The sequence below is a fragment of the Protopterus annectens genome, chromosome 17.part0, assembly GCF_019279795.1.
Source record: "Protopterus annectens isolate FY-2018-M chromosome 17.part0, PAN1.0, whole genome shotgun sequence".
Lineage (NCBI taxonomy): Eukaryota > Metazoa > Chordata > Ceratodontiformes > Protopteridae > Protopterus > Protopterus annectens.
The window spans coordinates 802946296-802973254 of record NC_056751.1 but is presented as its reverse complement, the minus strand read 5'-3'; the positions used below and the strand labels follow the sequence as shown (position 1 = coordinate 802973254).

The 26959-nt window shown below is 39.2% G+C and overlaps 1 protein-coding gene across 1 annotated transcript in view; it reads left to right on the top strand.

Moving 5' to 3' along the window:
- LOC122791530 (extracellular calcium-sensing receptor-like) overlaps positions 1 to 26959 on the top strand; it is a 178505-nt gene that overhangs the window by 144699 nt on the left and 6847 nt on the right. The window contains exon 4 of the mRNA XM_044059271.1: positions 21821 to 21944. Coding sequence (XP_043915206.1) covers positions 21821 to 21944 — 124 coding nt within the window. The remainder of the gene's footprint in view (positions 1 to 21820; positions 21945 to 26959) is intronic.

Below are 26959 nucleotides of genomic sequence, written 5' to 3'. Positions count from 1 at the left end.
GCGATGTCAGACCTGCACTTAACTGCGGTTATGCAGGCCAGCATCGTTTACCCTGTGGACTACCTCATTCCACAGGGCGGTTCTCTCCTGCAGATCATGGCGCTGCATGGCTAAAGAGAGTTTGGTGGTGCTGCAGCAGGTAGTTAATGATGACATCATTTTCTTAGGGGGAATACACTGGCAGCTGCTCCCTAGACATGATACCTGAAAGACATAAAGATGAAAAAGAGGTCTGAGGACCTCATACTGCAAGGATATAATAGTTGTTAATTGACATCTCTCCCCCCACTATATCTGCAACAATAATCTGAACAAACAAATCAATGGGTATGTTTACACCAAACCTACTGTTGGTACATATATCCTATTGTATGACAAATATTTAAATGTGTTTCTATTCATGTTCCATGCTGAAACACTATCATTGGTGGCCTGTTGTTAACAATGTCACCTACATGCCATTGTAAAACCCACTATGGTTCCATATATGCATGTGTTCTGTTTGCTATGCGACTGCTCCAAATCTGGTGTTTTGTGTTAATGGGGATATCTATGCATGCTGTTATAGCTAATCCTGGATTGTGTGGACTATTACTACCCCCATATGTTCTAAAACTGTGGCATGATAGCATGGTTGGGAAGGCTGCTTCCAGCAGAACCACCTCTCATACCTCATCTGACCATGTTACCAGGCCACAGCACATCTGGGACCCACCCCGGGACCTCATCATCTGCTGGTCCTGCACTACCTTCAGGTGGAACCACCTCAGGGGATGGTGCTCGTCCCCTCACCTGGGGGCACACACAGACAGGACCCTGTCACTTGCAGTCAGTTCCAGAGTCTGGTGCATAGGGAGCTCCACAGAGGATTGGTGGATGTGCTACACCACCCTGCAGCCCTCAATACACAATTAAAGGGTCGCATGCTCCTTCTGCTCAACCCCCAGCTCAGCCACCTTCAGGGCCATGAAGGTGCAGTGGTGACTGCACAGGGGTGGGGACCTTGGTCCCACTGTGTCCATTTGGGGGCGCATGGGTTTCCACTTTCCAAACAACCCTACCTATCCAAGATGTTAACCCACCACATGTGTCATATACCGCCCCTGTATGCCATCTTGTCTGTCTTCCAACCCAACCTACCTCCCCAAATATACCTACTATCTTTCCCCAACATCCCACTCTCACCTTCACAAATAGAGGGAAATGTGTTCTCAACATAAATTCCACAACAGACATAACTGTCCATTTTGCACCTGCTTACAACTGTATATATATATATATATATATGTGTGTGTTTGTATATCTGTAGACATACATGTATACACACACACACACACACACACACACACACACACACACACACACACACACACACATATATATATATATATATATACACACACACACACACACACATATATATATATATATATATATATATATATATATATATATATATAATATGTGTGTGTATGTGTGTGTGTGTAATGCAGTCAGACATGAGGTCCACACTGTCTTAAACTCCTTCCTCCACAGCTGCACTGTTCTGCTGTGCTACAAAGCAGAAAAGTGTCATATGTGGACACAGCCTAACATTAGGGTGTATACATAGGGACAGATTGTGGGTAAGCCTATTACAAACCTATGATATTTGTGCATGGTACATTTCACGTTAACATGACTGTCCTGAGGGTGGTGGTGTCTGACACTCATGTATCTATCATGACTTCATTATTTCCACCTTCGGCTATTTGCCACACTAATATACATGTCTTGATGTACAGAACACACACTATGATGGCTTGCATGTTGTCATTCAGTGCAGATCTGCACAGTTGACAGGTATGGCCCACTGCCCACAGGGCCAGATGCTATGTCCATAGCAGCTGTTCAACAGGACATCATTACAGCAACAAGTCTCGATGGCACATATAAATCTTTCCACATCATCTATCCCATTATTACAGACCAAGTACTACATTCAATTACACGCATGCATGGTTCACATACCTGTTTTAGTAATGTGCTCTCTTCTAGGTACACTTGTATATGTCCCTTGTTTTATTTTATTTTGTTTTGGTTTGGTTTGCAGTATTTTTTTCTTTTTCTGTCTCTATCACTCTCTCTTTTTATCTCTCTCCACTACAGGGATTGAGCTGGTTTGAATAGGTTGCAGGTGATGCTCATGATCAGGTGATGGCCTCTGCACCAGTCGGTGTTCACCACTTGCTAATTGCATGCAGCTAGCTGTGTAGTACTTCCAATTACCAATGTCATGGCAACCCACTACTATAAATTACTACATCATGTGGGCATTGTCTCTTTGTTTTTCCTGTATGGAAGACATCCTTCCTGTGTATGGCAACAGTGTTACAGACAACATTTAGCAATACCTCTTACAACAGGACTTGCAGGCACAGGCCAACTACATGTTTGTACAAGGTTCCAGACCTATGGACAGTGTGAGTATTGCTGTTATATGTATTAAATACTGCTAGGTTTACAGGGTTTGTGTGTACATGCTAGTTTTGCATGTAATGCAGTCTGTATGCATAGCTCTCAACTGATCCACACGATGGCCAGAGGATTGGCTGTTATGTTTTGTCTGTTAACCACACAGGTCTTGTCTCTGACATATCAGGGGCATTCTTTCTGTTGAGTGCTATCAGTACATGGCAACATCCATTTGTGTTTCTGAGGTCATATTTCTGAGTAAGGGTATGTTGCAAGCAATCCTGACACCAGCAACTTTCACAGTGTATAACAGCAATATTGCAAATATGGCCCTGTGTTCCAGCCTCTGTCCTCCACCTATAGACCAGGCTTTGTCCAGATGTCATGCAGTAAGAGGTTGTTAAGTAGTGGTCTATCATTACTTAGTTCTAGCATTCCTGCTATCATTCCAGTGATGTTGTGGACTCCCACACAAATTGTGGGGTAGGGTCCATATATATGAGAGCTACAGCTGGACAAAATGTGTGTGACCTTGTACAGTCCAGAGGTCAGTGTATGTAAAACACTGTTATATGCCTCTGTAAGACATGTTATGAGGGATGGATATGAATTGTTTTAATCCTAGGCTGTTACAACATGTGAGGGATACCAGTAGTAAGGCACATTAAGATATATGGGTGTACATTTTCACACATTTCACCATGGGAACTGTGGTGGGCTAAAGCTTACTGTCTTACAGACAGTTCTGTTTGTCAGTGTGATAGTGATGTTTTAAATTAAGCATTGTTATGTAACAGATACAATTTCATTGTGACAACTTAATTTGTTTCCCCCTAGGGGTTGGGTACAGAATATAACTGGAGGCTGCTAAACTACATCTGTAATTAATAACTGTTGATTGGTTCTTATCTTCGAGGCAAGTGTTTTTTTACTGTTGTACTACTTGAAGGCCTTAGCCGGGACAGCAACATATGTTATGTTTTCAGATTACTGTATCAAATGTTTTGTTTGAGAGTTGCATTACTCAGTTATTTATGTATTTCAATCACCTAACCACTATAAGAAATGGCATATACAACTGAAATAGTAAACCAATAAACATTTCTGTGTGGTATCATGTCCTTTGCATTTTGTGTGAGTATATGTTTCATGCAATAATTGTCTTTTGTATGAAAGAATCAAACACTGGCCATTTTAAAAGGTGGCAACTTTAGGAATAGGGGCTGTTTGATATGCTGTGCACCCTCTATATATGCTCTTGTTATACATATCTATAAGTAGTAATATATTTATATGTGTATGTATGTGTATATATATACACACACATATATATATATATATATATATATATGTATATGTGTGTGTGTGTGTGTGTGTGTGTGTGTGTGTGTGTGTGTGTGTGCGTGTATGCATCATTGGAATGTTTACTGCTTCCACATTGTACAATCCCTATGTTAGACAGACTGTTCTGCATGATATGTTAGTGATATCATCCTGACATCTTACAGCTGGGATGGCTTACTGTTAACTTGTGGCTATGTTGTGCAGGGTCCTGGGTTTGAGACTTGCAAGTGTTGGTTATTGTGTTGCAAGGCAGATTTGTTCAGCTGTGGAGGAGGGGATGATGTCAATAATTACAAGAGGTGCTTATGTTGGGCCCCTTCATCCCCATTAACAATGCCTTTGGTCAGATGTTTTGCAATGAGAGGTTCAGAGTGTGGATCCAATGTGCAAAAAAAAATGCACATTTATATATATATATATATATATATATATATATATATATATATATATATATATACATATATATATATATATATATATATATATATATATATATATATATATATATATATATATATATGTATATATATATATATATATATATATATATATATATATATATGTATATATATATATATATATATATATATATATATATATATATATATATACAGGGGTCCCCTTCAAAACATCTAAAACCCATAACATCTAATTTCATAACATTGAGACCAGAACGTCTAAAACCCAAAACATCTAAAACCCATAAGATTAAATTTCATAACATCTAAGTACAAATCACATGAAAATATCATCCCCTCCAGATATAATGACACAAAACTAACAAATACACTTTTTACTACATTTCTGCAGGGAGGCTTGATACAGTGGGATTAGGAGATGAACTTTTTCCCTCTGTAGGCCGATCTTGGACTTGGTATATTTGATTTACGGGGGGAGTACAGGGGGGCTTGCCCCTCTGCATAAACATAGTAAAAAGTGTGTTTGGTAGTTTGGTGGTGTTATATGTGGAGGGGATGTTATTTTCTTGTGATTTGTAGTGTTAGATGCTATGAAATTTGATGTTATGGGTTTTAGATATTTTGGGTTTTAGATGTTCTGGTCTCAATATTATGAAATTAGATGTTATGGGTTTTATGTGTATATATATATATATATATATATATATATATATATATATATATATATATATGTATACACACACACACACACACACATCTACATATATAAATACATTTTCCCTACTGTTGAATGGCTGTGCTGCATGATATGTTTAAGAAAATATCAAATTTAGTTATATCTCAAATGGCTTAGTGGTAAATCACTATGGCTAAAATGTACAGGGTCTTGGGTTTGAGACTTACAAGGTTGATTATCTTGTTGCTGTACACAACAGGGGCTTTTGGAGACAGAGTAATTAAGGTACATTAAAGCAGTTGTAAGAGCATTTGTGTGGGTTTGCACAGAGCTAAGTGATGCTTATGTTAGCTCAGCGTTGCTTACTCCAACTTGCTGCCACTTATGGCCGCTTAAACCCATGCTAATTTCAAATAAAGAAAAGAAAAAAGGAGATAGGAAAGTGGTGAAATTGGGGCAAGCAGGGGGAAAAACAAGAGGAGAAACAGGTAGGGATGTGCAGGACTGGTGTAGGAAAAGACCATAGCTCTGCATTTTTTTGGCAGCAACAGCTGCTTTCAGTTTGGGCAAATTAAATTTGGAGCCTCACACCCTACATGGAGGTGTGTGGGCATCATACAATATGGATGATTGGTAGGGTTAGATTGTGTGATGGGTACATGTCTATGGGCGAAATGCAGAGCTATGTATGGGATGTGATTATTTTTTGGGACAGATGCCCCCTTTTTTTAGGGTGAGAGTGGGATGTTAAGGAAGGATTATAGGTAAGTGTGGTGAGGGAGGTTTGGTAGGAGAGGTTGCCTTTACAGACAGACAAAATAGACAAGACAGCGGACAGGGATGGTGTACAACACATGGGGGGGGCGGTAAACATCTTGATGGGAATGGTGGTTGGGAATCAGAGGCTCATGAGCCACCCAGATGGTAGTAGTGGCACTGATGTCCCCACTTGATAGCAGTCACCACTACTCCTTCACAGCCCCAAAGGTGGCTGTGCTGGTGGCTGGGCTGGAGGGGCCACCTGCCCCTCTAGCTGCTACAGCCTGCCCTCCACCTGGCACAGATGGTTATCCAGCTCCATCTGGAAGACACTGTGCACCATGCCACAGACCTCATCCCGGGTGACAATGTCCTCATCACGCCCACTTGTGGGGGGGCAGTCCTGTCCCCTGCAGCAGTTCCACCCGAGGGTGGTGAAGGACCAGCAGATGAGTGAGGTCTGGGTTGGGTCCCAGACATGCTAGGACCCGGTGCCTTGGCCAGGTGGGGTGGGAGAGGCAGCTCCGCTTTGATCTGCCTTCCCATATGTGATATGGTGTGGAAATTAACAATGAATATTGGTTAGCCATGAACAACACATTACAACGTTAGTCAAAATTGCATGCATGGATATTCCCATTTACCCAAAACAGTGCAATTATAACAATGCCATAACAAACATAACCTATGCATATATGGAATGGCATTCAGAGTTGCAACAGCATGCCAGTTAGTGGTATGTCAGGCAGGCAATAACAATATTATTCAACAGGGAATATTAGTATGCACACAGGTTAAACGATAAACCAAATGGAACAACGGTCCCAACAGTAGAGGTTTGTTTAGGACATACCCATGTTGGTTTCAGTGTGATGATTGGATCAGTTGAGTGGTAGGGGAAGGGAACAGATTCAATTGACAACTGCTATCAGGTATATTTATCAGTACACTACTATTCACTACTCTACATTCTGACCACACTTACAGTCTACCTAGGCCATGGGGCTGCTACAGCACACCAACAGCTGAACATATCAACAGAGCAGTTGTACCCTTATTTTAGTTATACACATCATACCTGCTTCTATACTGATTTATTTACCTGTGGACCCTGTATAGCTGAACTGTGTGCACATTACATTGCTGTTTCTACACATATTTTGGATTCACATATTAGTTGCAGGCCCTGGAGTGTGTGTTGTGCCTTGAACATACACCTACTGTGACATTCTCTTTGTGCGGGTTTCTTGGCAACTGGGGAAACTATCCATTACAGAGTGACACTTGAGGGGCTTGTCTGGGCCACACTGCAGAGTGTGGCAGTCTAGCTTGCGTCTAGTTGTAGGACTGGGGCTGATAAATACAACAATTGTACACCTTTCATAGTCATACACATCATACTAGTATTTCAATTCAGATTTTTTTACCTGTGTGGAAGATATATTATGTGTTGCAGTACATTACTTTTTCTGTTCAGATTTCAGTAATCAACTGTAGATCCAGACTGACATGTTAGTGGCAGTCCCTGGATTCAAACTGTGGTGTGTGTGCAAAACTGAACTACAGGTCTAGTCCTTATCAAACTGAGCTACTGTGGAGGTGTCGTGTATGGCTTGTGACATTTCTATCTAGTACATATTTTTATGTGCAGTACTTTTCTTATCACATGTTGCATTATTTGTTTCTCATTTTCAGTGCTAATTATGTATATACAATAGACATTTGGTATCACTGTTTGAGTAACATGTGCACATTAGCTGGATTGCACATTTGAGTGTCTTACAACTACATACTGCTATTTAGATTCCTGTGTACACAGTGTAGGTTCAAGTCTGCACCTGTTAGCCTTATACATTTTTCAGTACATTCACAACTACATACAGCTGAAATTGAAAGGTTAACACAGGACAATGCTGGCAGACACAAGTGAAACACATTCTGATGGAAATATGTACTGTTGTTTTTTGAGTTATTTGACATGCCCATTCCAAAGTATGTAGACAAGCAGTGATAAATCAGTTCACTTCAGTTAATTCATTATGCAGGACATACACATTTCTATTTTTCAGGTACAAGTGAGATGACACACACCAGTGTTTGGGATCACCTTTATTAGTTTTGATATACATATCTGTGTATAACTCAGAAATTCACAATTACTATTCCTGCATGATCTGCACAGGGGAATGCTTTTCATTTCTATGGGTTACAGTAGCTCTGACATGGCACTTTCTTAGCAGGTTCACCCAGACACACTCATGCATATTCTAATATTCATGTCCTGCATATTGTACCTTGTTTTCTACTGACATGTGTATTACACAGCAGCTGGAAATACTCTATTGTAATGCTGGCAACCTGACACAGGCATTTATTCCTGACTTTTACAGCACAATGATATATATATACAGGCAGTACTACCATTACTAGGTTTTTTGATTTATTACTGCTAATATTAGGAGGTATTCTGTACTCACCATAATGCTGATGCAGCTAGCCCAGTCGCAGTGCATGAGCCTCAACATTCTGGGACTTCTCCTCAGCAGCTGTATGGGGAGACATGACACATGAATCACACCTCCACAGTCACAAGTTGAACTTTATCCATACTTAGAGATACATAAGACTGCATACTTACAGACAGGTGGGACTTCCTGTGCTCTGGCTTTGTGGATCCACTGGTCCAAGAGTGAACCCCTCCTCTGCTTCAGGTCATTATGGTGGTGACGTACCTGCTCATCAGTCCAGGGTATGCCAGTGGCACTGGTGAGATCGCATGCCAGCTGGTACCAGGCCATCACTTTGTACTGGGAGCCCTGGTACTGGCCCTGCAGCAGCCTGGCATCATAGTTTTTAAATATGAGCCCAACCATGATCCTGGACTCCTGGATGCCCCAATGTTGTGCTCAGAAGCAACACTTTCACCGGCACCAGACAATTTGGCCCTGCTGTGAGCAATCCCAAATGATTATGGCTGCATTCTCGCCTGTGCAGTTTAAATAGGGCAGTTTTCTCGCACTTTTTCTTGATTGGCTGGTTTTAAAATGCTGAATTATGCTTAGCTCCAGGGATATCCACATAGCAATGCTTAAACCAGATAAGCACAGCTGAAAGTAGGTAAGCAATGCTTACACTAGCAAAGCATTGCGTAAATCTATTTTTGTATTCATTAAATTTAAGTAATTTTTACATTTATATTTTTCATATTCCCACCCCTACTGTGCTATACATGAGTCTTATGATTGACATCTATCATTCTAATTCCTTAAAGGTTTATTAAATAATTTGGCAGAGGGGGGATTCAAACCAAGCGTGTTCTACATGGTAAACCATAGCTGTACCACTGCACTACAGCAGCTTGATAATGTTTTCTATTACAGTAGCACTTGTCTATCATTTTCAGGATTTCAGCCAGACTAGATATAGTACCGTGCCTCGCAAACAGGCTGCGCACTGTTTAAACTTCCATTTTATTTAATAAAAAAAAAACAAAACATTTTTGGTAATTTTATTACTTACCTCTTACCCTGCTGATTCCATGCATGTAGGGCAAGAGTGCTTACATTTGGGGGTGTGCACTTGAAGGCTGCTGCCTTCTGGGTGTGCTTTGTGTTTTTTTTTCTTTTTATTTCCGTGTTTGCAGACACTGAAATGTTACCTACTTTCATTTTAGTGTTTGCGGACACTGGTTTAGTACATAATATTAGAGCCAGGCTGTAATATTATGTACATTGTGTCACAAAGTGCCGTTCAGCACTTTCAGAGCTTAGGGGGCATGTTACATATGCAAGTACCACTGAAACATGCCCCCTGCACTCAGTCATGGTTTGTGTCCATTTAGATTAGACAGCAACGTGCCTTCATACATATGCAAGGCGAGCTGCTGTTCTAAACGAACACAAACCACTCCGTGCAAGAAGAGTCTTATTATTGCACGGAGCTTCATGAATCCTGAGGTATGAGAGAAAGGGGGAAATATGAAACAAAATCAGAGACATTTTGCAAAATTCTTGAATTCCGGAGAGATGAAGAAGTACATGAACAATAACCATAAAACTCTTAATGCCTGGTATTATTAATGAACAAATCCTCAGTTATTTACTAGAAAATCAAATATTTTTATGTGGAACACAGTGAAAATGTGAGACAAAATCAAAAACCTTCACAAAATTAGGGAAAGTGGAATGAAAAATTCCCTTTCAGAGCTCATGCCTCAGGTGCAGACAAAAAGATGGCATCCATTCCATGCAGTTCCATAACCTGAGCAGACTCCCGACTCACTGAGATTCACTGGCTTTCTATAACAAAATTTATTTAAATAATTAAGCACAGAGAAGCTGCAATTCCCTCCTTGCCTTCAGGATAGGCAAACAATATAGCAGGAAACAAACCAAAGATGTTTTACTAAAATTTCAAACCGCTGTAACAATATATATTTTTTTTCCAGTACAGGTAACTGGTTTTTTTTCATTTTTAAAGCAGCATTCCCCTCCAGTTATAATGTCTTCCTGCAGGTACTCTGGAAATTCAGCAAGCCAGAATATATATCTGGTGTGACTGGAACTAAAAGACAGCACCTACAGCATGTAGGCCTAGTTTAATCAGATTATTAAAAAATGTGGCTTGGCTCATTCATGGCTTGTTCATCTGCTAAACAATGGCTCAAGCCAAACTTATATTCTAGCTTGCAATCTACATCTTGGCTTGATTCAGTTCTGGATCATCCACCTAGACATCGGTCTCTGCAAATTTCCAAGCAGCAGTATGTACTGGACTGAATCAAAGGTCTTGTTATACTACATAGATTCATAGGTGATTACTAGGCTAATGACCTGGGGGGGGGGCTTTTTAACCCTAGCCCTGCTTCATAAATGCATCTGACAAGTCCTGATACTCTGTGTTATTTTAAGGGGTATGCTGAGCTTAGGCATGGATGGTCAAGTATTTATAGGCTGCCTCTGACTACTAGAGATATAGGTGCCAGACCAGGGCAAATGCTCCAGTTCCTCATCCACTGGTCCAAGTTACACTTATATTGAATTAGGGAAGAACTCTGATTCACTTATAAACCCCATAAACCCTGAGAAAACTTCTGCTTATGCAGAACTGTTTACAGAAACCCTGTACAAGCATGTTAATAGCTACATAAAGGCAGCTGTACCCATGAGGAAGAAGAACAGAACTAACTCAAAAAGCAAGCCACACTGGTGGAATCGCCAAATATATAAGAGGAGGAAGAAAATCATGGCAAAAAATAGAAGCCGCAGCACCCAGCAGGGTAAAAGCACTCTCATAAAAGTAAACAAACAACTCAGAGGACAAATAAGTCTATCAAACCCAAATTTGAGCTAAGTTTGGCCTCCCAGGCCAAGGACAACCACAAAGCATTCTTTAGCTACTTCTACAACTTCAAAGGCAATACACAATTGTGTCCATTGCTGACTGTAAATAGAGCCACCTTACTGAACCAGAAGATATAGCAAACCTCCTGGCTGATAAATTCAGCTCCAACTTTAACCGTCTCTCCCACTCAATCTTCCTTCAGGAAATATCATCAAATATATCTCCCCCTACTATCACTAGGAAACATGTCCTTTATGCTCTCTCTAAGAGAAAGAACACTGCATCAATGGGCCCAGATAATGTCCCAGGATGCCTTCTAAATAGCATTAAATATGACCTATCAGGGCCTCTGGAATTACTATTTAACTGTAGCCTCCAAACAGGCTTCATGCCTCATGAATGGAGAAAGGCAACAGTCATCCCTCTGCACAAAGGTGGGCCATCTACAAAGCATAGAAACTACAGACCCACAAGTCTCACTAGTCTTATATGTAAAGTCATGGAAAGAATTATCATGGAGATGATCAACAGAGATATAATAAACCTCCAGACACTGGACCCAACCCAGTTTGATTTCAAGGGCAGATCCTGCCTACTCAACCTGGTGGACTTCTTTGAGAAGGTCACCAAAGGAATGGATGAGGGCAAGATTGTTCACACTGCCTACCTTAACCTGGCCAAGGCATTTGACACAATACCCCACTCAGGCATTGTTGACAAACTTAGGAGGTTAGGTACAAAGCCGTATGTTACCTGGTGGATAGCCAACTGGCTCACAGGCAGGAACCAGGAAGTTAGAATTGGGGAGTCCACCACTACAAAGAGGCCAGTCACAAGTGGAGTCCTCAGGGATCAGTCCTTGGACCACTCCTTTTTGGCATTTACTTCTAAGAAGTCAAGGTCAATGTCAGTGTTCCCTGGTTGACTAAATTTGAAGATGATTGCAAATTAGGAGCTGTCACTGAATCTCACACTGACATAGATGTTCTTCCAGAAGGGTTGACACAAACAAACAACTGGTGTCAGAGCCATGGACTAAAACTAAATGCCAAGAAATGCATAATAGTATCCTTTGGGAAGTCATCCATTCCTGGAAACTATCATATTGAAAACACACCCTTTAGAGTTTACCCAGTAGTCAGGGAGTTAGGGACACACAAAGATAATAATTTTGCCTTTGATTATCATGTGTCCACAGTGGTGAAGAACTCATTCTATGTTGCGCAACTTATAAACAAAGGTATGGCGTCTAAGTCTAAGGAAGTCATTGTTCCACTGTATTCGGCATTCATCAGACCTATCATTGAGTACAATGCCCCCTTTGCAATATACCTAACAAGGCATATCCAACAATTGGAATGTCCACAGAGGTTACTCACTACAAAATACAGGGCATAAGTAATATGTCCTATGCAGACCACCTCAAGGCCCTATCCCTGTATTCTGTCTCCTACAGGCTTTTGAGGGGAGATCTATGCCTGGTATACAGGGCATTGTCAGATGCCACTCTGATGGACTTCTTGCATATACACAAAACAAACAGCACCAGAATTATCTATTCTAAAAACTTAAACCATGCCTGTGATATAAATAGGACCTGCTGGAGAGATAGGTATGTATCCCAGAGACTACCCTGTCTATGGAACAGGCTCCCCGTCCATGTGAAGCAGAGATCTTCCCTAACTCAATTCAAGTGCAACTTGGACAATTGGATAGGAAACTGGAAATTCATCCCTGGTTTAGCACATATGCCTCTAATGGACACAGGTAACTAGTAAATGGTTCATCTCCCAGGCCCATGCTTACACTTATCAAGGGTATCAGAGCTTGTCAGAGATTTGGGATGCATGGCTAGGCTTAAAAAGGCACTGTGGTCATTAGCCCAGTAAACACCTATGAATATATGAACTTAGATAGGAAGAGTGTTTCAGAGAAGAGGTAGTCTCTGACAGACATACCTGTCACTCCTGCATGTCCTATTTATGTTGCAGACAAGATTTCGACATCTAGATCAGGTAATTATGATGCTGTTTGGCTTGTCGATGTGCAATGGATCCATCAGAGTGGGATAAGAGAATGCTTTATAGACCAGGCATAGATCAGCTTTCAGCAGTCTGTTGGAGACTGAGAACAAAAATAGGTTTTTGAGGGGGTCCTTGTAGTACATGTTGTTTAAGTCATGTATTCTTTTTGTGAGGAACCTCTGTGGACAGTCCAGTTGTTGTATATGCCTGGTCAGGTATATACCAAAGAGTGCATTGTGCTCATTGACTGGTCTGATAAGAGCCAAGTACAATTGGAATAATGATATCCTTGTTCCTAGATACCATTCCCTTGTTTATAAGTTGCACAAATACTATGGATAAGATTAAATCATTGCAGTTGAGACTCACACCCACAGTCTCTGCCTTATCCATTTGACCACTGACCACATCTACCCATCCTCTAATACTCTATTTTTGTGTCTGCCTACTGTGTCTACATCTTACCTCAGTAACAGCATGACAACACCCCCATTCTTTATGAAGAATGAAGTGAAATTTTTATCAAATGTTTCTGTCATTTCCTTGTCTTTCAAGATCTCCTTCCTTTTCTAACTCTGACTGGCCAGATAACTGCCTCTCTTTCTGTTTTCTGTACTATACCTAAAAAAACATTTGTCCCAACTGTTTCTGCCATTCCTCTTTTGACTGTCACATTTACTGCCTCATCTCCTTTGTCACCCTTAAGTTTTCTAACTTGTACTCTACCCGTACCATGACCCCACTTCCTTCCTTCCTTCCTTCCTTCCTTCCTTCCTTCCTTCTTTCCTTCATTCCTTCCTTCATTCCTTCCTTCCTTCTTTCCGTCATTCCTTCCTTCATTCCTTCCTTCCTTCTTTCCTTCATTCCTTCCTTCCTTCTTTCCTTCCTTCCTTCCTTCCTTCCTTCCTTCCTTCCTTCTTTCCTTCATTCCTTCCTTCATTCCTTCCTTCCTTCTTTCCGTCATTCCTTCCTTCCTTCTTTCCTTCATTCCTTCCTTCCTTCTTTCCTTCATTCCTTCCTTCATTCCTTCCTTCCTTCTTTCCTTCATTCCTTCCTTCCTTCACCTCTTATATGACTTTCTTTTACCCTGATTGATGCTTTCACATTTTATTTATATCTAGAGGCATTGACCTTCTGATAAATTCTCTTCTTTTCATACTTTTCAACTTTATCTAGAGTGCTGTTACTCTATCCTTGACACTTTAATGTAGCTCAGTTTACTCTAGACCACTAACTTATCTTTGATCATCCCCTTAAACACAATATAATGCATTGCCCTAATATCCCATGCCATTACATTTGTTTTTGGACTCTTCCCTTTCCCTACTTTGACCCACACAGATGCATGTCCAAGCTGGCTACTACACTTTTTCTCTAGATATCTACCCTCTGATGAAAATGACAAAGACTCTAGACTGGACTGTCAGCAGTTAAATAAATGCATACAAATCAATGCTCCAAGCTGTAAAAAAACTCATGCGAGCCAAAAGTAGTTAGCACTTTCGTTTAATCCAATATTACACTTCTTTAGACAGCACTTACAGTTCATCACTCCCTTTAAATAAGACCTAAAAACATTTCATTGGCTAAGACAATTATTTAAAGTGGTTAAGACAATTACTTAAAGTGATACTTCCCTAAAAACAGTTTCAATAGACAATTTGTCACTATTTATGAGGAAAAAAGACAGCATCTCTACCATAATAAAGTTGAATTATAAATACATATGCAACACACAAGTACACATTTCTTAAAATTCCTTGTTTAAAATCTACTAAATATTGATTCATATTAGTTATACTAAAAAACCCTTGCTATTCGATCTTTATAATTTCTTTCTTTCTAACGCTTTTAACACTGCAGAAATTGAGGTATGTTCATTTATACCTGGCCATGCGTCTGCTTGCAGCTGAAGCTGCCATTTTAATTCCTTTAATTCTAATTGCAGTCCCCATGGTTGTTTGTCATTTATAAGTACATGGTCAATAATAATAAAGTAGAACTTATGGCTTGGAAATTCCATAATATGTTTAGATAAGGCATTATTTATATTGAATTTTCTTATGGCATATTCATGCTCATAAATTCTTTGGCTAATCTTTCTCTCTGTTTTTTCCTATATAAAATACAGTGCATGAACTGCAGTGTGCCAGGTAGACCACTGCTTTAGAGTTACAATTGTACTTTCCTTTTAACTTACACTTATAATTTCTTATAGTGAAATTATCTGTTTCTCTTATTTTGTTACACCATGTACATGCACTACATTTAAACATTCCACATTTATTATTATAGCCAATAGCTTGTCCTTTCTTTAACAAATCTTTAGAGCTCAAGCCTTTTTTATATACAATGGCTGGTTTGTCGCCTACATGTTGTCTAACATAAGGGTCATCTAATAAGATGGCCCAGTTTTTCTGGAATATAAAAGTTAAGAACTTATGATCCACACTAAAAGTAATAATTAAAGCTTTTGTATAGTCTGTCTGTTTTTTGACAGTATCGTGTGTCACATTACTCTCATTTCTATCTTGCATAGGAGAAAGAGGCAGTTCTTCCTGTGTTGCTGAACTAATAAGTTGATCATTACTACTTAAAATGGGTTTAAAAAACTCTCATTCTTTTACTTTGTATTTCTTGAACTAAATCATCTAGTAGGTCTACTGGGTAGGCTCGTTGAATGAACATAAGTTGTAATGTATTGCATTCATGAATGAAATCTTCCATTCTAGAAACCATTCGAGCCACCCTAACTGAGTTTTAACCACTGATTTTTTCTGATGATACGGGTGGGATCTGGTAAAATGCAGGAATGAGCTGGAATATGTTTGCTTCCTGTATATATTAGCAGCATATTTATTACTTGTATAATCTTTAAATAAGTGTACATCCAAATAATCCATATGTTCAGCATCAATTTTCCATGTGAATTTAAAAAATTTAGTTGTAATATTAATATATGATAGGAATTCTTCCAGTAGACTCATAGGTCCATTCCATATTATACTTATGTCATCTTGGAAGCTAGGGTCTATATCAGTCCATCGAAATGGCTGAATATCGAATACTAAATGTTCGTATTGTAAAGTACGAACACTGATTATCGCGAAACTGCGGAACATCGAATTCTTTCCCAGTGAAAGAATTTGGTGGGCCATTTCTGTGGCTTCATGATTAACAGGACTGTGATGGGAAGTTACAGGTCGGGTTCAGGTAAGTCTACAATTGTGTGGACATTAGGGTTAGGGCACAGGTTAGGTGAGTTAGGGTTAGGGCGCGGGTGAGGTGGGTGTGCGATAGTGAAAGACTTTAGGGTTAGGGCAGGATAGGTGAGTTAGGGTTAGGGCACAGGTCAGGTGAGTGTGCTATAGTGACGGACCTTAGGGTTAGGGTTTGGGTTAAGGTAAGTGGATAGGTAGTAGTGTATGTACAGTTTAGTGTAGGGTTAGATGTAGGGTTTTGAGTGTATGTGTGTTAATTGATTTTTTTTGGTGTGCTTGTGTTGTGTGTGTGTTTCTTGGAACAGCGATTTTTTTTCCCTGGAAAAAAAATCGCTGCTCTAAGACTTCAATGTTGTGCAGTTCGTGGTTTGAAGTTCGAACATATGGTGTTCGAACTTTAGACGTTTAGATGAACTGATATAGACCCGGAACCTAAGATAGGTTTTAAGGTGGATCCTGTACTTAATATTAAATACAAAATTCTTCTCCCAGTAAGCCATTACAGTATTAGCATAGGCTCCCCTACAAGGTGAGCCCATAGCTATACCTCTCTTCTGCAAGAAATATTTATGGTCAAAAGTAATGAAGTTATTGTTAAGTACCAATTCAAGAAGTCCTAATATAAGTATTGTTGTTACATGCGGTACTTTATGTTGTAACGATATTTCATTAGTTCATTCTAGCCCTTTTTCCTTAGGTATTACTGTATATAAGTCGTTGACATCTACAGTCACTAAGATGTTATCTGGATCTAAAAGAACTTCATTTATATTGGCTAAGAAAGTCCATGAATCTTTACAGATTTGAGTTTCTTTCTGTAACACTTTTTTCAGCTCATGGTCTACATGTTGGGGACAGGCTGATGTTATAGACCCTGTCCCATCTACTAGTGGTCTTATCGAGGGGTTAATATTTTTACAAATTTTTGGGTTACCAAAGAAAACTGGTACCCTAGGAGATGTCACATTTAAATAATTATATAATGAAATGTCTATTCTTTGTTCTAAAAAAATGTCACTCAATTGGGATTGTATGTTCTTATATGCCCCGTTTAATTGATTCAAGGACACTTCTTCATACGTATCATTATACAATAAATACATTATTTTTTCATTGTCTTTATCTATGCTCATTATGACAGCCCCCCCCCCTTATCAGGTTTCATAACTCTTATGTTAGCATTTCGCAACTCTTTCAAAATACATTCTTCCTGATAATTTAAATTTAAATTTAATCCAACTCTCTGTCTGTGTAAAGATTTTAAGTCAAGTTCACACATTTTTTCATACATATGAAGTTTGGGATGGAGGGGGGGGGGTTGAATAGAGAGCTAATGTTAGACACATTACTATGATTGTTGTTTAACACTTCTCTTTGATACAACAATGAAAAATTAAGTTTTCTTAGATATAGCTTCAAATCAATCATAGTGTTAGTATAATTAAAATATTTTGTTGATGCAAAAGTCATTCCTTTTGCAAGTAAATTGGCTGTGCATGAATTAATATTCATATCAGAATAATTATATACACTAAAATTACCATGAACATTTTTTATGATAGAAAACTCTGTGCCCACATTTCTGTTCTCATTAAATATACAAAGTGTCATAATGAGTATAGATAAATACAATGAAAAAAATTATGTATTTATTGTATACAGATACATATGAAGAAGTGTCCTTGAATCAGTTAAATGGGGCATACAAGAACATACAATCCCAATTGAGTGACATATTTTTAGAACAAAGAATATATATTTCATTGTATAATTATTTAACTGTGACATATCCTAGGGTACCAGTTTTCTTTGGTAACCGAAAAATTCATAAAAATATTAACAGCCCCCCCGATGAGACCACTAGTAAATGGGAGAGGGTCTATAATGTCAGCCTGTCCCCAACATGTAGACCATGAGCTGAAAAAAGTGTTACAGCAAGAAATTCATATCTGTAAAGATTCATAGACTTTCTTAGCTGACATAAATGAAGTTCAGTTAGATCCAGATAACATCTTAGTGACTGTAGATGTCAACGACTTATATACAGTAATACCTAAGGAAAAAGGGCTAGAATGGAATAACAAAATACTGTTACAACATAAAGTACCATATGTAACAATACTTATATTAGAACTTCTTGAACTGGTACTTAAAAATAACTTCATTAATTTTGACCATAAATATTTCTTGCAGAAGAGAGGTATAGCTACAGGTTCGCCTTGTGGGGAGCCTATGCTAATACCGTAATTGCTTATTGGGAGAAGAATTTTGTATTTACTACTAAGTACAGGACCCACCTTAAAACCTATCATAGGTTCCAAGATGACATAAGTGTAATATGGAATGGACCTATGAGTCTACTGGAAGAATTCCTATCATATATTAATACTACAACTACATTTTTAAAATTCACATGGAAAATTGATATGGAACATATGGATTATCTGGATGTACATTTATTTAAAGATTATACATGTAATAAATATGCTGCTGATATATACAAGAAGCAAATATATTCCAACTCATTCCTGTGTTTTACCAGCTCCCACCCGTATAATCAGAAAAGAAAATCAGTGGTTAAAACTCAGTTAGTTGGGGCGGCTCGAATGGTTTCTAGAATGGAAGATTTCATTCATGAATGCAATACATTATAACTTACGTTCATTCAATGAGCCTACCCAGTAGACCTACTAGATGATTTAGTTCAAGAAGTACAAAGTAAAAGAATGAGAGTTTTTTAAACCCATTTTAAGTAGTAATGATCAACTTATTAGTTCAGCAACAGAGGAAGAACTGCCTCTTTCTCCTATGCAAGATAGAAATGAGAGTAATGTGACACACGATACTGTCAAAAAACAGACAGACTATACAAAAGCTTTAATTATTACTTTTAGTGTGGATCATAAGTTCTTAATTTCTATATTCCAGAAAAACTGGGCCATCTTATTAGATGACCCTTATATTAGACAACATGTAGGTGACAAACCAGCCATTGTATATAAAAAAGGCTTGAGCTCTAAAGGTTTGTTAAAGAAAGGACAAGCTATTGCCTGTAATAATAAATGTGGAATGTTTAAATGTGGTGCATGTACATGCTGTAACAAAATAAGAGAAACAGATAATTTCACTATAAGAAATTATAAGTTAAAAGGAAAGTACAATTGTAATTCTAAAGCAGTAGGCTAGCTGGCACACTGCAGTTCATGCATCACAATTTCTATAGGAAAAACAGAGAAAAAGATTAGCCAAAGAATTTATGAGCATAAATATGCCATAAGAAAATTTAATATAAATAATGCCTTATCTAAACATATTATGGAATTTCCAAGCCATAAGTTCTACTTTATTATTATTGACCATGTACTTATAAATGACAAACAACCATGGGGACTGCAATTAGAATTAAAGGAATTAAAATGGCAGCTTCAGCTGCAAGCAGACTCATGGCCAGGTATAAATGATCATACCGCAATTTCTGCAGTGTTAAAATTAAAGGTTTTGGAAAGAAAGAAATTATAAAGATCGAATAGCAAGGTTTTTTAGTATAACTAATATAAATCAGTCTTTAGTAGATTTTAAACTACAAGGAATTTTAAGAAATATGTACTTATGTGTTGTTTATTTATTTATAATTCAACTTTATTATAGTAGAGATGGTGTCTGATGTCCTCATAAATAGTGACAAATTCTCTATTGAAAATGTTTTTAGGAAGTATCACTTTAAGTAATTGTCTTAACCACTTTAAATAATTGCCTTAGCCAATGAAATGTTTTTAGGTTTTATTTAAAGGAAGTGATGAACTGTATGTGTTGTCTTAAGAAGTTTAATATTGGATTAAACAAAAGCGCTAACCACTTTTGGCTTGCATGAGTTTTTTACAGCTTGGAGCATTGATTTGTATGCATTTATTTAACTGCTGACCATCCGGTCGACAGTCTTTGCCGTTTTCATCAGTTTGTAGTTGGTGTTATAGCTTTCATCAGTTTAAGACATCTGCCCACCTCTTGTCTTAGTTAGGAAAACCTTGCCTCATACAAGCATATGACTAATTGCATTGATATGATGCTGTCTGGAATACAAAGAATGATAACTTCTGCAAAATGGATGGTAGTTATGGTTGTAGGAGGCAAGTGTTACTATGCTACCTCTGATGCTACATGAAATGATAAACAGAAATTATATTTTTAGTGTATAATTGTTAGCATACTAAATATCATAAAATGACACAATTCTAGTTTCAGTGTTCATACTTTTTTGGGGTAAGACATATCCTCAGAGCCCCAACCCCAATAACACTGAAAGAAATCATCATGATTAAGGCTTGGTAGTATAAGCAAACAGAAAGTAAAGGCAAAGTTGGACTTGTTGAATATTTGGCAGGATGCAACAATTCTAGTTACATAAAAATCAAAAACAAAACATAATATTTTCACTCTTAAGCTTGCTAAAATTTCCAAAATGCGTTGTCTTATTTCACATTTTCTTGGCATCATGTCCCTGGACTCCCAATGATAAGTGATTTTTCTACCAGCTAGAACTTCCAAATGTATGGCATTCTTAAAAAGTAAATTGTCATAATTATACTTTGCAAGCAGAGAGGCGTGTGTTAGTTCCCTAATCTAGGACCAAAGGAAAAACACACTGCATACGTCTCAGCTGCCCAGATTTATGCCTCATTATTTTGATCTTCTCTTCATAAAATTTGTGGTTTTCTGGAAAATTATTGAGGACTGAAGCCACTAGATAAAGAGAGAGGCATACATTTCAGATTTCATATTGTTCAGAAAATGCACGCCTATGCAAAACCTATTATTCTAGCAATTTTCTACTAGGTTTATGAGAACAATATTTAAAATCTGTTCCTAATATTCTGGCCTTTGTCTCTCCACTATTTTTGCTTTTGTCCAGATTTCTTGTGCTAAGAGGCTGAGAGGTATGACAGACTGTATGAAACTGAGCTGAGTTAGCAGGTTAGGGGCATTGTATTCCCAAAGCACTGAGAAGTATAAAGTAATGAATGGTTGTAATCAGTTTGTTCACCGTACAGTTTCTTGACAGCTAAGCAATGTTTCCTATTTCATCAAATTGTCTTCATGTTGATTTGTGAAACAGGACATTCTCGTTTGGTTGTCCTTTTCCTGACATATCAAGCTGCAGTCCTATCTGAGTTGGTAGTAGCTAACATGAATGCAAAATATCCCATGAAACCTATCTAAAATACTAAGGGAGGGTTCCCTATATTCTGGACAGACTTTCTCTGGTCAGTATGAAGACCTTAGAAATGCATGGTGTTATACAGACATAGTATAAGTTCATTTTATTTATTTATTTATTCATTTATATATTTACTTACTTACACTTTATTAACAGGGTTAGTCCACTAGGCACTAGTATTCATTCTGACTAAAGGATATTTGACCAGAGCACTGGTAAAGGAACCTCAAAGTCTCAAATATTGTGATATGCTTGTTTTAACAAAAATGAGCAAACTATGTGAGAATGAAGAAATAAAGCTGGGCATAAAACTCAAACTGTACGCTAAATTTGCTTGTCTCATTATGTTTCCTTTTCTCCATAAGACTCCAGTCTCTGTCTGCACTAAAAGTTGTTTTCCTGGATTTTGGAAAGCTGTACAAAAAGGAGAACCTGTCTGCTGCTTCAAATGTGTGCCCTGCTCAAAAGGAGAGATCAGTAATATAACTGGTGAGTGTATTTTAAGGTTATGAGATTCAATACACACATGAATACATAGAAGTAATATCACTGATGAGTATACTGTAAGGATGTGCAGTAACTGAGACCTGGGTCAAGGCTCCAGAGAGCACCCCTGCAATACCAGGCTACAACTCTTACCACACTTTTCAGCCACCAAATCAAGACCGAAACACTAAAGGTGGAGGAGTGTCCATATTCACCAAGGATATTCACACCTCCAGGCTAGTTGCCCAACACAATGTATCTGAAATTCTCCAGGTGCAACTAACACTAGGTAAGACTGCAATCCAAATTGTAGCTTGCTACAGATTCCCCCACCATGCCCCAAGATTCTCACTACACCTTTCTAAACATACTGGAAAATATTAAGATATAACCAAACACTCTAATACTGGGTGATTTCAACTACCCTACCGTTAACTGGGAAAACTACTTGGGTACCAACACCTTTTCCCAACGGTTCTTGGAATTCATAAATTCCAATGCTGTGGATCAACTAATCCATTGTCCCACCAGAGGCTCCAATATCCTAGACCTGGTCATTACCAACATGGGAGATAGATGATCCACACCAGTGGGGTCACCCACTCATTGGTCAGGTCTGACCATAAGCAAATTACCCTTGACATCCACATCCCATCCCCACCCCCAGTAAGGAAACCTGCGTAAAAAAACTTCTCCAAAGCCAACTTCATGCTACTCAAGTCAGAAGTAACAAACTTCATGACACCCACGCAGATGGGATCTGAAAGTTCGACAGCTGAATCCTACACTAAGGCACTGTACAAGCACATCCATGCATGAATTGTGCCATCCCAAATAGAACCAAGATGCTCTCCTCCAAAAAAAGGAAGCCAATCTGGTGGTCCCCTGCCATAAACAAACTATACAACAGAAGGAAGAAACTGTTGCAGAAAAGAGGAAAATCCCAGGATGCAAAAAACTCCCTTACCAGCCTCAGTAAGAAGCTGAGATCCCTCATAAAATCCTCCAAAGCTAGTTATGAAAATAAAATTGCCAATGATTCCAAAGACAACCACAAGGCATTCTATAGTTATGTCAAGAATCTAAATGGCAATGCTCAAATTTGCTCTGAGCTACAATAGAATGGCATTAAATATACTGATCCCAAGGATATTGCCAATATCCTGGCAGATCGATTTAGTGCCAACTTCACCCCCCTCTCACCCCCTAAAGGGCCCATCTCAATACCAAAAGATTGCCAAGTTCTGGTAATCATGGCCACACAGGTAGAAACCGCACTCTCCAAAGCTAAGAATACAGCATCCATGGGACCAGATGACATCCCGGGCTGTGTACTACATGAACTACAAAATGAACTGGCACCTCACCTAAGTGTCACGTTTAATCATAGCCTCACCTTAGGCTTCATGCCCACTGAGTGGTGCACAGCTACAGTTATCCCACTCCACAAGGGGGGATCCACCTTGGATCCAGGGAACTACCGTCCCATCAGTCTGATGAGCCTGATCTGCAAGGGCATGGAATGCATTATCATGGAACTTATAAACAAAGACATTGGCAGCCTTCAAACACTGGACCCCACCCAGTTTGGGTTAGTGAAGGGCCAATCTTGTCTCCTGTACCTGACTGACTTCTTTGAATCAGTCTCCAGAGCTGTGGATGAGGGTAAGGCATTCCACACAGCCTATCTGGATCTCGCCAAGGCCTTCAACACCATCCCCCACTCTGGAATCATAGATAAACTTACTAAGGTGGGCATAAATCCCTACATCACTCAATGGGTTGCCAATTGGCTTACTGACAGAACCCAGACTGTAAAAGTAGCCAACTCCAAATCCAGCTCCAGACAAGTGACAAGTGGAGCACCTCAGGGTTCAGTCCTGGGACCGCTCTTGTTTGGCATCTACTTCTCTGAAGTACAGCTAACACTACAGGATTCTGGCTAACAAAGTTCTCAGATGACTGCAAACTGGGAGCCATTATTGAATCCCCAAATGATGTGGATATTCTACAAAAGGGCCTTACAGAAACAGATGCTTGGTGCCAGTGCCATGGGCTGAAGCTTAATGCCAAGAAATGTATAGTTATCCCCTTTTGGAAAAAACATGTACCCATGAATTACCACATAGGTGGCAGTACATTAAACACTGAAAGTTTGATGAGAGACTTAAGGACACAGGTGGACAGTGGTTTCACCTTCGATAACCACATCGTCACAACAGTCAGGAAATCCTTCTATGTGGCACACTTCATCACTCAGGGCTTTTCATCCATAAAAAAGGAGGTCATTGTCCCACTGTACTCATCCCTCAGTAGACCCATTATAGAGTACAACGCCCCATTTGGTATGTACCTCACAAAACATATACAACAGCTGGAAAGGCCGCAGAAATACCTCACTAAAAGAATCACAAGCCTAAAGCAGATGCCCTATGCTGACCGTCTAAAAAATCTCCAGCTATACTCTGTGGCATATCGTGTACTCAGAGGCAATCTCTGCTTAACATACAAGGCCATGTCAAGGCCTGAGCTGTTGGACATGCTCCACTTAAAGAAATCCCAATCCCTCAGAGCCACATGCTCCAGAGATCTAAACCTTGTCATCACAATGAACAAAACATGCTGGAGGGATAGGTTCTTGACCCAGAGACTCCCCATACTCTGGAATAGACTGCCCATACATGCCTCCTTGGCCCTCTTCAAAAGGAACCTTGACGATTGGATGGGAGATAGGAAATTCACCCCAGGGATCATCTCAGTCACTCTGCTAGACAGGGGTCCAGGGAAGTAAATATTGTGGGAAGAAATATCCAGGGAACTGTTATGGCTAGGCTTGTATAGGCTCTAGGGCTGATAGCCTAGTACCAACCTATGAACCTATATAGAATTCAATGTACATGTGGATATACAGCGGTGATGTCACTGGTGAGTGTATTGTAAGGTTTGTAAGGTTATAACATTCAATACACACACAAATATAATGCAGTAATATCACCAGTAAGTGTATTGTAAGGTTATAGAATGCACTACAGCACCTGAATATACAGCAATGATATGACTGATGAGTGTGTTGTAAGATCACAAATTCAATACACACATGAATATAAAGCAGTAATATCACTAGTGAGAGTATTGTAAGGTTATAGAATTCAATACACACATGAATATAAAGCAGTAATATCACTAGTGAGAGTATTGTAAGGTTATAGAATTCAATACACACATGAATATATACAGCAGTAATACTGCTTGTGAGCTTGATGTAAAGTTATACATAAAATAACAAGCATGATGGGAGAAAAAATGGGAAACAATAACAGCAACAATCAGATGCTTATAGTGAAATCAAATACTACTGCATCACTTAAGTGAAATCCAGATTTAAAGTGCACACCATTCAGATCACCCATAATGTTCCGCATATAATAGGAATGGTGGTGGCTCATACAAACAAACAGGTAGGAAAATGAGAGTGAAAAAAAGGAGTTCATGTTTGGCAGGTTGATTGGTTTTATGTCCAGCATTTGCTCAACTGAGCTATTGCAGGGGGACTTCCAAGATGGCAACACATTGAGTAACAGCTTAAGAAAACCCCACAGGACCAGTTCTGCCCCGGTCACAGTCTATGATAAGAGATGTGGAGGAGAACAGCACAAAGGAAAATAAAGTCAGGGAAAGCAGCTGGCTCAGATGAGATCAAAGCAGATATGTTAGGTGAGATAGGGGACACATGGCTCCTGAGGGTACTTGTAGCAGTATGGAGAGCAAGACAAATCCCAGACAACTGGAGAATAAGCATACTAGTGTCAATGTTCAAGAGCAAAGGGGACAGTCACAACTCTGGGTAGTATTGAGATATAAAACTCCTGTCACACTGCATGAAAGACCTGGAGACAGTGATTAATAAACAAATACAATGACAAGTAGAAAGTATGATGGGAGATGAGCAGCTGGTATTCAGATCAGGATGTAGAACAACTGACCTAATGTTTGCAGTTAGGCAGATACTTGAAAAGAAGCTAGAAATGAGGAAAAAATCCAACTCGGCATTTCTAGACTTGGAGAAAGCATATGACAAGGTCCCAAAAAAGTTGATTTGGGCAGTCCTGCAGTGGTTCAAAGTCCCAGAAACATTGGTAGAATTAGTGCAATTTATGTACAAGGACCCAATGACTAATGTAGGATCAGTTGTTCAGTCTCACAGAGGAGTTCCCAGTGAGAGTGGGTGTGCATCAGGGTTCAGTTCTGAGACTGCTGCTGTTCATAGTGGTGATGGACTACATTAGCAAACAGGTTGGATGGGACAGATCAACAAAGATGCTGTATGAAGACAATGTGGCCTTACAGGCAGACTGTGAGCAAGAACTTTAGCAAAGGATAGGGGACTGGAATGCAAAACTGAAGGCACATGGCATGAAACTGAGTACAAATAAGACAGCTGTAATGGCAGTGAATGGGGTAAATTAAAAAAAAAGTAAGAATTGAGACAGAAGGGTAAATAGTGGAACAGATTAACAGCTTCAGGTATCTGGGAGGGGAGGCTGAGGAGAAGGGAAGTCTGAATGAGGGCTTCAAAGCTAGAAGCACAGGGGCTGCAGCTGACTGCCATAGAGTGTGAGGGGTAATGTATGACAGAAGGATGTCAAAGAAACTGAAAAGTAAGGTGTACAAAACAGTGGTGGAACCAGTACCACTGTATGGTACAGAAACCTGGGAAGTAAAGGTAGAGTAGTTAAGGAAGCTGGAGGCGACAGAGATAAAGTGCCTGAGATGGGTGGCAGGCTGCTCACTGTGGGACAGACAAATAAATGAGGACATAAAAAAAGAAGCCAAAATAGCTCCAATTGCAGAAAAGGTGAAAGAGAACAGATTATGGTGGTTCAGGCACATGTGCGGAAAAGCAGAAGACAATCTGGTGAAGAGGATTTTGGATAGACAAGAAGAAGGCAAGAGGAAACAAGGTCATCCACCAAACAGGTAGATAGAGTGTGTGAGCGAAGACCTGTGACAGTCAGGCA